The 15212-nt window shown below is 46.5% G+C and overlaps 1 protein-coding gene across 6 annotated transcripts in view; it reads right to left on the reverse strand.

Annotated features, from left to right (window-relative positions):
• The window catches only part of EMSY (EMSY transcriptional repressor, BRCA2 interacting), a 44622-nt gene extending 40612 nt beyond the window's left edge, over nucleotides 1-4010 (reverse strand). For all 6 annotated transcript variants that reach the window (XM_090030741.1, XM_090030740.1, XM_090030742.1 and 3 more), the window contains exons 1-2: nucleotides 3862-4010; nucleotides 2518-2626 (exon numbers count right to left, since the gene is read on the reverse strand). In XM_090030741.1, the coding sequence (XP_089886867.1) occupies nucleotides 2518-2587 (70 nt within the window). In that variant the 5' untranslated portion in view covers nucleotides 2588-2626; nucleotides 3862-4010. The remainder of the gene's footprint in view (nucleotides 1-2517; nucleotides 2627-3861) is intronic.
• Nucleotides 4011-15212: the final 11202 nt, after the last annotated feature.

The raw sequence follows: 15212 nt of genomic DNA on the forward strand, positions 1-15212 counted from the left end.
CTAAACCTAGGGGAAAACAAAGTAAACACATATTGGTTAGCTGTGATTCCTATACAGGGATCCTGAGTTAAAGCTTTGATCATAAAGCATTTCATATAAAAGCCACAATGGTTGCCACTGGAGTCAACATTTGGGCCAGCATCACATTGTATTATTTTTTTCTGCTCTAGAACTTGAACTCACTCTCTCAGACAATACTGTATGATTACAAGGTATAGGTTGATATTTTTTCTTTATGAAGGCACCTTCCAAGGTTTTGTTTGGATTTGGTGGAACAGGTGTAACCAGCTTAATCAACCCCATGCTCAGGAAGCCATCACAACCTATCTGGTATATTCTCTGTACAGTATCAAGGGAAGCCCTGTCAAATGGCCAAAAATAAAACAGAAAATTAGGTTTAACAAATTAAGTCTTTCCAGATATAAGACTTGTTTCACCCAGTATTTCATGCTTCTAGAGCTATGAACTGCATAGGTCTTGGAGCAGTGCTAAATATTACAGGCCTCAGGACACACTTTGGTGTCAGATGTGATTTATGGATCAACACTGCTCTGAAATCTGCTGCGGCATTTAATATAGAGGATCTGGGTACTGCAGAGTAGTTCTGTGACTGGGGCACTGGCCTCATTGTCAAAAGGCCTGGGCTCTATGTCTGACTTCTGTCATTGACCTATTTTATGCCCTTGTGAAAAGAGCAGATCGCCTCACCTCGACAAACCTTCATTTCCTCTCTTGGCTTCTGTCTGTCTTGGCTAAGCGCTAGAAAAGTCTGTGCCACTATAGGGATGAGGCACTGCTAAACTGGCAGAGCCCCCTAGTGGGGAAATCTTATATGCCACGGAAAAAGAAAATCTGCTGCTCTGGGTATTACCTGGTAGAAAACAAATTAACTCAACAAACACACTCTTGATAGCATAACTGGGTCTACAGCAGCAGTTTCATTAGCACAGCTCTGTTGCCTAAAGATATGATTTTTTTCTTGCTCCCAGCCAAAAGAACTATGGCAGCAAAATGTTACTGTAAAGAGGTAGCCCAAATTCTTTGGGATTGTACAAATGTGTCTCTGTTAGTGTACCAGAGCAACTAAAATGTAACTAGTGTAATGTTATTTTTAAAATGATACAAATACTCATGCAGTGTCTAGATGCAATGTGCTGTCCCTTTAAAAAATACAAACAAAAATTGCCCTGGGCACAAAGCACAAGATCATAAAAAAAATATTGGTAATAGTTTATCATCACATGAGGACCAAAAAGCATTCTGTAAACACTACCTTCCACTCTCTGCAAAGCAAGTGGTACAGTGTGAATTTTTTTTTCTAGAGGTGGATAATACGAGGCATGAAAGAGGTAGTTAACTGAGTTAGTCTGAAGTCAGGCAGAAGGAAGGCATGGAAAAGTGAAGTGCCTTGCCAATGGTTGCACAGGAAGTCAGTCACAAAGTCTTAGGTATCTAGTCTCTGGACTCTCAGTACTGCGCTCAACCACAAGATAATGTTGCCCAAATGAAAGTCTGAATAAACAAACTATGTTTTTTCCCTCCCCATATTAAAATTCACTTGTACAGTTTTTGTAGGTAAGCAAGTAGGTCATAACTGAATTAGAAAAAAAGATATGCATACAAATAGCAGGTGTATGGGTCTTTCTTCACATAAAAGGTTAATATGGTCATAGCACCCATAAATCTTCCAATACACATTCCCTTTCTTTGGGCAGACTGTCCAAAATTGAAATATGTTTAAAGCAATTCAGTGAACTTCCACTGTTGTGGAAGGAAAGTCAAGTGAGACAGTATTTGCAATATGCTGCCAGGACCTGTAACGGGAGACCACAAATGATACTGTATCCTGGACTTACATTTGTTTAGTGTTTGCTCAACTGATGGCACTTGAATCACAGCATCAACTAAATAGGGGTTGCATTACGAGACACTTTTTTTTTTTTTTAAACTTTTGTGCATTTTTCTCCAGACAAACCCCCCAAAAAAGAAGAAACCAGTCTACGAACCAATCTACCAACAATCTATGAAATCAAATCAGACCACCTTTTACATGGAGATACTAAAAAGTAAGACTCTATTCTTACTTCAAGCTGTGTCCTATTACACATTACTGCATATTGAAAAACAATGCCAATAACAACGTGTTATGGACAGGTAGGGGCAAAAAGATGGACTCAAATACCCACCAGAGGTCCCATGCAATCAAAACACTTCCCTGATGTGGTCCATTCATTTAATTCAAGTTATCCAACACTACATGTGGACAGCTATCTAGACAAGGGCACCTAATCTTATCATAGAAATTAAGGGCTGGAAGGGACCTGGAAAGATCATCGAGCCCAACCCCCCTGATCTGGGCAGGACTATAATGATGGCTTCCTGTATGTTTCAACTGATTGCCTTTATTACTATTACTAAGCTTAGGAGAGGACAATCCTTTAAACAGAGACTGATCCAAAACTCTAGCATCGAGTGAGAAGGAAGAGGCAGGGGCCCATAAATCGCATCTTACTGTACCCAGTTTGCGAAGGATCCTCTTGCATTCATCCCTGCTGAGGTCCAGAAGGGTTGGCCACACCACAGGCATCCTTCCTCTGTCCTTGTGCTCCCACAGAGCTTGGCCTCCCTGAAAAACAATACAAACACGGTCAGTACGATCACTGCCTCTGGGAAGAGAGTGGCTTTCAACCTTTTTCGACTAGAGATATCCAGGACACTCCTTTAAACAGCTTCTTTTTTGAGTGCAGAAAAATAAGAGGGTAATTGTTCTGTTGCAAAAAAACGCAGAGCACAAAGGCAGAGAGTTTTATCCCGACAGATTCCCATCTGAAATTTGTGTTTACCCTGTGGACCGTGTTTGCGCACCTAACAGTTGTGTGGTACTATGGGGCACCCCTGAAAGAAGCTCAAAGCCACGGCACCCCAGTCGAGCATCACTGGTTTGGAGCAGCGTCCGTCAACCAGCAGCACGCATCCCACCGGTAGGACTCGAAAGGTCACGTAGGTGGGACGCCAACTAATTGTCCGATTGAAAAACAATGACACCCAGTTGTTTGCCCTTCAAACAGATGAATCAACACATATCTTGAATGGTGCCATTTTGCGGGGTTTTGTTCTCATTGTGGTGGGACCGAGTGTTTTTTAACAAAATGGCTGGCGGAGCGCAGGGTGCAAAAGGTGGAGAACTGCTGCTCTACCCCACCTGGCAACGTGACGGACACGACCCTCACTCCAGCCCACCTCGTGCTCCCGTGGCACACTGACTCTCAATGGTTTTCGACTCCTGCCCCCCCAGACAGCCTCACCACACCCCCCGGGAATAAATGTTGGCTCTTAGCTTCCACTTGTTCTTTTCGACTACATCAAAATCATAGATCAGGTTGCCTTTTTACACAAAAATCATAGATCAGGTTGTTTGTTTGTTTTCCCCCCCTGTGGCAGAGACCGCAACTACAGCTTTCTGTTTCTGACCGCATGAATTACGCTTGCACACCTACCGCCGCGAGGCACCCTCGCCAGCATCTCAGGCCCGGTGTTCACGCCCCCCTCGCTGCACACACCTGCAGGTTTCCCACCAGCTCCCCCCTTCCCCTCGCCCTCGCAGGGGTCTTGCTGGCTCTCAAAACCTCCCTGGCCTCCCTCTCCCCGGCCTCCCTCTCCTTTTCACCCCCTCCCCTGCCCAGGACACAGGAGCCTCCTAGGTCCCCCCACGGTATAAGGGGAACAGCCCTTGGGAGGGGGAGGGGGGAAAGAGGATGGGATGGGGGAGGGGCGGGAGCTTCCCGCTCTTGCCTGGGAAGGAATGGAGCCCGCTGGCGGGAGAACAGGCCAGGAAAGGGCGGCGGGGGGGGGGGGACCCACCTGCCCGGCCGCGCCCGGTACATCGGCGGCGCCCGACGGACCGGCGGGTTTGTTTAGCAGCGCCGGCGGTGGAGCCTCCACAGAGCCAAGATGGCGCAAGCGACAACGCGCAGGCGCGGCCGCGCGGGGTGCGGCGGGAAGTGTAGTTCTGCCACGCCCCCTCCCGCGGCTTCCCTCGCTCTTCCTGACGTCATCACGTCAACCCAGCACGTGCGCGGGATGGAACATAGAACAGCCTCTTCAAGATGGCGGCACGAGTGGGTAGCGCGCAGGCGCCGGGTGTGCCTGGGAGGTGGAGTCCACAGGGGCTGGAAGAAGACGCTACGGGGAGTGCAAGGGGACAAAACCCTCAAAGGGCGTTTCGAGGGACACGGCGACTGCCTCCCATCCTGTCCCTGGCGGTGGGTTTGAACACGTGTGTGCAGGGGTGCACGTTGTATCTGTCTCTGTATACGCGAGCACATGTATGTGCGTGTATATTTATATGTATATGTCTGCATGCATGTGTGTCTATGTATATATGTGTCTGTGTGTGCGTGTGTATGTGCATGTCTGAGTTTGCAGGCACGTGTGTTTGCATATGTATGAACACATATATATGTGTGTATACATGCACCGGTGGAGGGGCTAACCCCACTCCCCCCTGCTATACGTCTCCAAGCCCAGCCCAGGGCTAGTCTTGTCACATTGCCACTGGGTCGTCTCTACATGTGGTCTCCCTGCCCCACAGCTCATTCATTTTCTTTGTGTAATGGAATAGTCTGTGTGTGTGAGATGCTCCTGGATGACCCAGCCAACCCCAGGTGGCAGGGAGTGAATAAGCTCTCTCTTCCCCCCGCCTCCCCTGCCCTGATCTGCTTTGCAGGCTTTTAGAAATGCATGGTAAAAGGGGGCACACACCTTTCAGAAGCAAAATGAGATGATCTCTGCTGGCATCTCTGCTTGTCCAGTTGGGGAGGTGAGGTGGGGACAGCAAACTGCACAAGTGTTCCTAGAAGGAGCCATCTAAGGAAAATGGGGCTGAGCTGAGGACACGTGCCTCAACCAGGAAAAAGACAACAGACCATCATTGCCTTTGCTTCAACTCCCTGAAATATTTCTTGGAAAGCCTTTCCTTTCCCCTCTGTAACTAGGAAAGAGTGCAACATGGTGCAAATCAGTCGAAGCTATCGAGGGTAAACAGAGCTGCAGGAACTTGGTGAGAAGGACCAAAAGACAGACATTGTCTATAAAAAAAACAAACAAAAAAACCCCTACGTTTTGTTAGGAAAGGGGGCAGGAGGAGAGGCCTCTCTAGGAGAGGGGGCTGTAGCTTGGTGTGTGGCTCCATTTTGTAGCAAGACAATTAAAAAAAAAAAAATCTCATTTCATATTTGGCTTGCAGAATGTCACAAACAGCTGGAATTGTCTAAGGCACAGACCATGGAGGATGTGTTGAGACTGCTACCCCCTATTTCTATTCTGGTATTGCCATTATTTTCACTTATTGGCAGCACAGGTACTTGACTCTCACCTCCAGAAGTCATCATGTATTACCTTTTTCTTACCTGCTATTTCTTCCTGTCCTCTTTTGGTTTTATGAACCTGTCAGATCCTCAGAGAGAATGACATTGGACAGTGCAGTACGATCTAACTGCATTTTTTTTTCCCTTTCTTGCTCACTGTTTTTTAATGTCCCCTTCATCAAAAACTAAATTTAAAGGCAAGCGGAGCCATGTGTGAAGGTTACCAATATTATCTGAAAGAAGACTTTCACCTTAAACACTTTACAAATTGAGCTAAGTACAACAAAACACATCCAGGGAGGAGTGAATAGCAGTTCCCTTTGGCAGGGATACCTTCCACCAGAAAATCAAGCCAGGTAACCCTCACGTATGCTTTTGGTGCAATTATTTTTTTAATGGTTGGCAGAATTAGGCTCTCAGATTGCCAGTGGGAGGAGTTGTGATGTTTTGAGTGGCAGCTGCAATGCTCAGTAAGGGGTACATGAAAATGCATTTGTCATGTTCTCTTGAAAGATTTGCTCTACAATAAAAGAAGATCCTGAAGCACTGAGTCAGCTATGTGCTGGACTGCGGGAAGCTGCAGCTGGCATCCGTTTTTGCGTGGATGTTGTAATATGATATTTGAGAAAAATCATTTCCGTTCACGAGGATTTGGAGCTTCCAAGAGAAATCCTACAAATCCAAACACTTTTAGTTATACACACATGAGTATGTCACTGACTTCAGTCTAATTTAAACAGGCTATTTCTTTATGCACTGGACAGTGTTTTAACACTGATTGATGCAATATCCAATGTGTTCCAATTACATTAAAAAAGGAAGAGCCTAAGCTTACATAGGTGTTTGACTTCATTTTGACTTAATGTCTCTGGTACAGAAACAGTCCTGTATGATTACAGGAGCCGAAATTCCCTACCATTCTCTAGGTCAATTAATATACACTGATTCACTGTGGACAAAGGGATTGGAAAAAATGCAGCATGTGACCAATTTCAAGAATGCTTCTATTCTTAATTGCACTTCAGATATGAGTCACAAGGACCAAATGTCTTTCTCAGTCCCAATCACTTGCATCAGAAATTTCTGATGGATGTTATGAAAGAACTCAAAATTCAAAATACTTCCCAAACTTAAAAAAACGCTCATTTGCTGTGCTGGACCTGTCACAGATGGTTTTCTGTGGAAAATACTAACTTGAGACTGGTTGTGAAAAGTGCAGAGGCCTGAAGACTAATGAGCAGGCATCCTAGTTTTCTGTTAAAAAAATCCAAAATTCTCTGATTAAACCCCCCAAAAGTCACGTTTTTTCCTCAATTAAAATAAAACGCCACTATATATGTAGGTATCAGTTGCACACACAATGTTTTATTGATATATTTACAATTTTAAAGCAACTTGGAAGCCTACCAGTGCCTCAATCATTACAATCAAACAAATTCTAAATACCTATATATTCTGGTGTTTGATTTTGGATTTTTTTATTGTGGAAAGTCAGAGCTCCTCCTGCCCCTTTGCTCACCAGGGTGCAGATTCAGTTGTGACTCTTCCCCCCTCCACGCTGCTTTCTGGCACTTGGTGCTCTGCCCCTGCTCATCCCATTGCCCCTCACTCCCAAGGCACAGCCCCCCAACCCTGCAAATGCCCCTGTGTGTCCCATGTTTTGCCATCCCCCTACCAAGGGAAGCCTGGTAGCAGGCAGGAGGAAGGAGGGAAGGGGTAGGAGGGCAAAGGGGAGGGGGATGGGGACACCACAAGGACAACCCACAGGGCTAAGTGTGGTCTGCCTCTGCTGCCTTTTAGCTCCACCAAGTGGGGATCACTGCTGCCCACCCACTGCCCTCACTCTGGTCTGCAGTCTACCATAGTCCCTGTCCCTTTACCCCTGCCCTACTGCTTCCAAGAGCATGCTGCCCAAATAGTTCCAAATGGCAGCAGCAGGTGCATCCTAGAGGAGTGTGCCTGTCCCTGGCAGTTTTAGGTTCATTGCTAGCTCCAGCTGGTCCCCACACGCTGCCTAGGGCTGCTGCCACTTGTCCCTACTGCAGATCCCCGAGCTGCTCTGCTGGGATGCACTACACTAGAGCAGTCCAGCCCATGCAATACCAGCCCCAAGCACTTTGATGTACTCACTGCTTCCCTCTGGGTGATGTGTGGTGGCTGGAACCATAAGGGTTAACAAGCAATTTATAGCAAAAAGAAAATGCTTTTTGAAGATATCTGAAATACAGCTTATGAAACTGTTTCCTGTCTGTGTGGAGTATAACCCATAAGAATTATATATAGCTGTTTACACTAGTTTTGAGACAGCATGAGTTTTAAAAAACAAAACTAAAAAATAAAACTGCAAATCTAGCTAATTTAATAATGTTTCGCTTAAAGTCAATAAAATTAACAAATCTAACCACAAGGTATAATTAACATAGTGGGTTAAACTTAGGTGGAAACATGTTAATCTCAAACCCCAAAGTAATGTGGTGTGATTTGCTTATTGGGTAAACCCAAGCTTAGACAGTAATTTATTATAATAATTTCTAACACCTTTTAACCATATAGGATAACAGCTATAAAATAAAATTATAAGTGGCTAGAAAGCCAACAAATTAACATAAAATATAAAAGAACATGCACGTTAAGTAACCAACAGGAAGGACAGAACAGAAAAGTCATTGCTGTCCCATACCCCGACAAATCTCTTACTCCTTGTGTGTGCGAGGACCAAATCCTGACTGAGGGATCTTTCCTCGGTTTTCCCTCCAACAGCGTGGATCAGGGACGCCTAACTTTGCTGAATCAACTTAACATGTACCTAACACTGAAGGACTATCAATAAATTACTAATCAAGTGGGAACTCTTAGTTGATTTCTCTGTCTGTTTTATCATCACTGCCAAGTTTAACTTGTACTGTTATGTTGTCTGTTTATTTACTTAACCTTTTATTAACTGTCATATGTGCAAACAATATCTTTTGCTGTTATAAGTAAATTTCATTCCGTTTTATAAGTAAAACTTATCATTACTTTCCTCCCAACATCACCTCCTCAAGCCCGAACCAAAAAAACCCAGTGGCTAATATAAGTTGCAATACTTAATTAGCCTACAACTAAATTAATATACTCACAGTACCCAGGTGGCCTGTAACAGTGATAAGCGCCCAGGAGCAGCAGGACGGGTTGTGGGGCGGGGACTTCAGCAGACTGGGGACTGGCATGGGGGCAGCCAGTGGGCAGCAGTGGTCCCTGCTTGGCTGGGGCTAAAGGCAGCTGAGGCAGACCTCACCTGGCCCCATGGGTGGCCCCTGTTGCACCCACTTCCCCTCTTCCTCTTGCTTTCCCTCCCCTTCACCATCCCACTTGCCCTGCTTGTCAGCAGGCTTCCCTTCCCTGGAGGGCCAACCAGCAGGCCCTGAAACCTGCAAAATCAGGCCCAGGAGCTGTGCAGGGACTAGGAAATCACTGGTCTTCATTCCCAACCCATAGCCCTTTGCCCCCTCTGCCCTGCCAGAGGGCACCCCCAGCCCCCTGCCAGGCCCTACATATCCCAAAGGCTGCAGGAGGCAAAGTGAATCTGAGTCAGCTCTCTTCACCAGATCCTGCCCACTCCCTCTCCTGCTCCAAACAGGTCTTAGGGTTTCATGTCCTTTTTGCAAGCAGCTCATTGCAGGTTAGACCTCTGCAGAGAGCTGTTTGCAAAAGGGGAAACCCACAGTTCCCCACTTCAAAGGGATCTTGGAGTCATTATTGACTCCAAAATGAACATGGGCTGACAATGCAAGGTCAGGGTTGGCAGAGCTAACCGCACCTTGTTGTGCATCCACAGATGCATCTCAAGTAGAGCCAGGGAGGTGATCCTCCCCCTCTATGCGACGCTGGTCAGGCCACAGCTGGAGTACTGCATCCAGTTCTGTGCACCCCATTTCAGGAGGGATGTGGACAGGTCCAGAGGAGGGCCACCCGCATGATCCGGGGACAACAGGGCAGACCCTACAATGAAAGACTGCGGGACCTAAACCTGTTCAGCCTTCACAAGAGAAGGCTGAGGGGGGACCTGGTGACTGTCTATAAACTCACTAGGGGGGACCAGAAGGGTTTAGGGGAGATGCTGTTTCCCCTCATGCCCCCTGGCATGACAAGGAACAATGGACACAAATTATTAGAGAGGAGGTTTAGATTAGACATCCGCAAGAACTACTTCACGGTGAGGGCAGCTAGGAGCTGGAACCAACTTCCAAGGGAAGTGGTGCTGGCTCCTACCTTGGGGATCTTTAAGAAGAGGCTTGATGCCTACCGGGCTGGACTCATTTGAGTCCAGTCTTTTCTCCCGCCCAGGTGGGGGGGGGTCAGAAATGAAGATCTACAAGGTCCCTTCGACCCGACTTCTATGATTCTGTGATTCTATGAAAGGGGAAAATCCACATTTTCAAAAAGGAGATTAGGCAAGCACCTGACTGGGGTTACTTGACCCCAGCGCTTTTTCCTGTCCAGAGCAGGGGGTCAAACTCGATGATCTAATAGGTCCCTTCTGACCCTAAAAATCAATGAAATCTATGAAAATCAGTGTTTTTCTCCTTTAAAAGGAGGAAAACTGCATTTCCGCAGGAAACACAAAACCCAGACTCCTGCTAATTAAATATATGGATGAAAATCAGTAAAATACGAGCATATGCCAGGATTCTGGAGTCAAATCCACAAAGTGTATGGATTTGTCCCCTCCGTTTCCTATGACTGCCATAGTTGGAACCTCTTGTTCAGCAGTTTCGCCAGGCTCTCTACGGAAGCAGTGGCATTTTTGGCATAGAGCAGAGAACACTTTTTTCCTCCCCCCGCCTCCCTTATCCTGTCTTTTGTATATCAGTTCACACTGAAGTTTAGGATTATTTGTGGATATGTCTTCGGGTCACCAGTTGGATGCCTTAGTAGGCCCAAAGGGAACACAAAACTAAGAACTGCAGATTCTGTGCCCCAGTGAGGAGGGCACTGTCCTGAGAAGTGGAGGTGGGCACCAGGGTACTGTGCCAAAACAGCTCCAAAAGCTGTTTCTGCATTTTGCATTTAAAAGTCATTGGTTAAAATGCATGTACAGCTAGAACCCACATCTGTCTTTCAGGCCAGGCCCCTCGTCAGTGGGACACAATCACTCTCTCTTGTGTGCTCTCCTTCTGGCTCCCTGACTCTCCCATGGCTGCCCAGTATCCAGCTTCAGCAAAGGGGTGGAGGGTGCTCTTGGCCCTGGTTAGCTCACAGTTGGTGGTTAGGGTGCTTTGTTGGGAAGTAGGAGATGTATATTCAAATCCCTCCCCACCTGTGAAGGTCTAAAACCTGGGTCTCCCACTCCTAGCCACATGCTCTAACCACTAGGCAAGCTACTGAGCTAAAAGCAGGGGGACTCTCCACCTCCTAAGATCAAAGACGGTGTTTATTGAGGTAGATACCTAAAGGCTCAACAAATGTCTCTTAGCAGGGGAGTAGGGGCTGCCCCTAAAGGTATGTCTGTCCTACAGTGTGCAACCTAGGTCCCATTTCACACTCATACATTCACTTGCTGAGCCTACCTGCAAATCACACTCAACCCACCCCACCTGTTCTCACATTTACCTTGGCACTGCATTTGCTCAGGTTACCCTCTAGGTTTCTTGGGAGGATAACCTCACCTCTGTAACATGGGCTGCTCTAGGAACTGGTTCACAGTGTACTGTGGGAGAGCTTGTCTTTCCGGCTAGGGCCCCAGACAGGAGGTGGTTCTCTGGCAATACATTGGGTGCTGCACAGTCCTTGCTTCTGGCCACCTGTTTCTGTGCCAAGCCATGGAAGTAATCCATATGGGTGGCGGGGGGTTGCCAGAATAGATGAGGCCGTTTGCCTGCCAGAAGACAGTGACTATGCCAGCCACAAAGTTGTACTGCTCCACAGCTCTGCAAGGCTAAGACCATACAACGGTCACAAAGCTCAACATGACGTGTACAGGGAAGGGTCATGGCACCAAGGTGCTGAACAGATCTGCCATTGATGTGTTTGGACAAGTAAGGTCCTTATTCCTTCCTAATGATTTGATTATTAGCTGGGGTCCACGCCCATTATTATTTTCTAACTTATGATACTGTACTCTGATCTCATAACAACTGTCAAGCAAAGACTTAATTACATACACACAGTGGTTTCAAGATGTGGTGGGCTGAAAACAACATGGAACTGCCTGCAAAAGCATTTGGATGCTGCTCTGGACAGCTTAAGCCCATGTTATTGTGGCATGCAGCACCACAGTATCATAGGAAAATAGGCTGCAAGGGACCTCATAAGATCATCTAGTCCAGCCCCCTGTTCAAGCAGGATCATCCTTGACTAAACCATCCCAGACAAAGTGTTTGTCCAACCTGCTCTTGGGAACTTCCAAAGATGGAGATAACACAATTTTTCTAGGTCCCCAGTTCCAATTTTTGACCACCCTCAAAATCAGAAATTTCTCCTAATCTACCTCAATTCCCTCTGATGAAGCTTGAGGCCATTGCTCCTAGTTCTGTCCCATACAATCACAGAGAAAAACCCATCTGTATCCTCTTTATAATCACCCTTCTGTTACTTTAAAATTGAGCTTGGGTGGAGAGTGGGATTAATGATCAGTGAAACCATTCCAGTCAAACAAAAGCCTAACTGGGATATGCTTAAGTACTAACTTATTCACAAGAATAATTATAAAATTCGGATAGCCTTGGAGTTGAGAGAAGTCAGGTCAGCTGGCCCAGCATCGCCACTTCCTCGGTGATTCATAAGGGTAAAAAATGCTCAGAGCAGTCTTGAGTGATCCAATTCCTTGCAGCTACACAACTTTTTTACGCTTCTGGCTACACCTGGTTAGTCACATACACCATTTCATATTTGGCTAACCTAATTCTGCATCAAATCAGCATCTGCTTCCTTCTTTCCTTTAGGTTGCAAAACACAAGCCCTGCCTGGCAACCTGATACTTACTTAACTTAGTCATGTGCACTTGCACCATCATGGCATTATTCTGGCAAGTGGGGCTTGCCAGGCCTACACTTTGGGTATTTAAAGACTGCTATCAAATCCCTTCCCTCCCATTCTTCCCCAGATTAAATAACCCTAGTTCTTTCAGTCAATATTTCCTTGTAAGTCTTGCTTCCCAGGTCCCTAATCATTTGGTCATTCTGCACTGAACTCTTTCCAAACTGTCCACATCCTTCTTGAAGCGTGGGGTCCAAAACTGGACACAGTGCTCCAGGTGAGGCCTCACCAGTGCTGAATAGAGTGGAAGAATCGCTTCCCTGGAATTGCAAGTGATCCTCCTGTTAATACAACCCAGGATGCTGTTGGCTTCCCCATGCTGTGCTGGGGGCATACAATGCTGTAAACAGGCCAGTTTCTGCTAGTGGGTGACTGAGAATTTAACACTGGTGCTGTGTGTTTTAAGAGTTTGGCTTCATTAAAACCTTTCCATGCAGCTTCCTGCCTCTTCTTTTCTCAGAACTCACACCAGCCTCCTCTATAACCAGACCACTTTATTACTGAGCAGATATTAACACTTTCATAGCCAAGTTGGTGGACATTCCCACCAGTTTGTCCACAGATAACTGTTCACAAATGTGAAAACTAAAAGCGAAACACACTGATGCCATGAACCAAGATCCAAGCCCCACAGGTATCTATGAGTGCAGATCTGGATATCTAAAAGGTAATACTTCCTGCTCTGCTTCCCTTTTTGAACCGGCTGCCTTGGTTTTACACAAGCGTATAAAATGGGAAGGGACAAAACACACAGAGTCTGTCTTTCCATTTAAGCTCAATGGGTCATTTATGAATTGCCAAGAGTGTCAAACTTGTTTGTCCCTGCAGGTTGGATGAGTGAAAAGGGTCTGGTCCACATGCCAGATGAATGGTGTGAGGCCAGATCAGGCCCATAGACCCCACCCATGCTGGATCGAGTTCACATGACACCTGCTCCAGCCAGTCCAGGACCCAGTAGAAAGAGGCACAGCAATCCCGGGTGCTTGGCTGCTACAATGGGAACAAACTGTGATGCTGCCGGGGCTTCAGCACCATGGGTCTCACCCAGGCACTTCACTGCAGCTCCGGGAAGGTGTCCCCCATCACGGTGGTAGGTATGTTTAACACCCCATATCCAGGTTTTCCAGCAGCATGTGGTACTGGGGCCGATAGTCTGTGGTCATTGGTAACTGCAGAAGTGAGCAGTGGGGCTGGAATTGGGGACTGAAGCCAGGTGACCACCATGATGAATGTCCACCCAAACGCAAACCTTTCAAGCCTAAGGAAAGTCTTAAACATTCTCCCCTGCAATGCAAATATGTGTTCCTGTGATTTTTTCAGTTTTTTGCCCTCCAGAAAAGGAAAGAATTTCTGCCTGCACCTTTGTTCAGACACAGCCACTTTAATCCATCTGGTATTCCTGGTATCTCTTCCAGAAGTTCCAGACGGGAATAAAAAACACTTTTTCCACGCTAGTGAAAAATCTCGTTTTATGTACACAGCAGATTTATTGCCGCCTGATGACTGAACAGGCTTACCAAGGAAATGAAAGGGGTTGGGAGCTACATAGACAATTGTTAAGTAAGGCAAACTTCCAGGACTCTTGCTGGCTGTGCTGAGGTTCTGCTGCATGAAGAGTTCTCTAGCACCACTTCCTTGATTGGGGGAAACTGTGGGATATAATTAACAGGTTACTGAACTAGGATCCAGAGGCTTGCTGCCAGCAGAGCATTCCCTGCCCTCCTCCCCAACCAAAACAGATGGGTCCAAAGGGTCAAATACAGGACCTTCTGCTTCACAGAGCCATAGGGATTTCCTTGCTATTTCAAAAATGTTGTGATTTCTGCCCCCAAATGAAGCAGAATCCATCCCACTTTTTGCAATAGCCTCCAGAACCATAGTTAGTCATTACCCAGGAATTCCTTCCACTTAAGCTAGCATTTTCCTTATGAAAATATTAAATCGATGACTGCTGCTTGCAGGCTGAGGACCCAGCTCTTTTGCTGCTCCGCAGGCCCATCCTCAAAGAAATCCTTGGAAAAAGAGACCCAGGACTCACTGGCCCATCTTGCCACCTGGTCCAATCCCCAATTCCTAGTTCCACCAACTTTCTCAGACATCACCTTTTTCTCAGTGGTCTCCACCAAATGTCTTGTCCATCCCCTTTCTCTTCAGTCTGCATGTCAAATGGTCCTAGTTCAGGACCACGTCGTGTTGTACTGTGAGCTCTGTGTACGGGGCAATGCCAAGGATGCAGCTGAATGTCTCCTAACAGGGACAGGGAGACAAGGAGTTGCTGGATCTGCTGCTGCTTTTGCACACATGGCTGAAAATGGCCATATTTGGCTGGGGAGCTCGTCTGGCATGATGGGGGCTTATGTAGCACTTAGGGCTACTTGGATGACCTGTTCAATCACCACAGCATGTCATCTGAAATGAAGTGTTAAACATTGAGCTGGTAGATTTAGACTAGCAAATAGTTTGCAGTGAGTGAGAAGAAATGAAAGGGCAAGAATCTCCTTCTTTGGCAATCACTCCCAGATGAGGATGACTGTCTTCCATGATTGTCTTATCTATATATCAGAAGATGACTGATGATGAGGCCTATCCAGGATTGACGGACTCTGTTGCAGTTTAGATATGCGTTTACCACAGTCATAGTAGTTCCACTGTACGTGGCTTTCATGAGGAAGCAGGTAGACAGGCTATGTTTAGGGCATCTTTTCAAGACCATGCGGGGTGAGCAGAGCAGATCCTGAAGAGGGCTGCTCAGTCGCAGTTACAGCTGCCGAATCACAGTCCTGTCTCATCCAAGTGCTAGACAACCTTCTTGTAACTGCTGCCTTCATG

The sequence above is a fragment of the Crocodylus siamensis genome, chromosome 1, assembly GCF_052110815.1.
Source record: "Crocodylus siamensis isolate JL-2025a chromosome 1, ASM5211081v1, whole genome shotgun sequence".
In the NCBI taxonomy this organism is placed as follows: domain Eukaryota; kingdom Metazoa; phylum Chordata; order Crocodylia; family Crocodylidae; genus Crocodylus; species Crocodylus siamensis.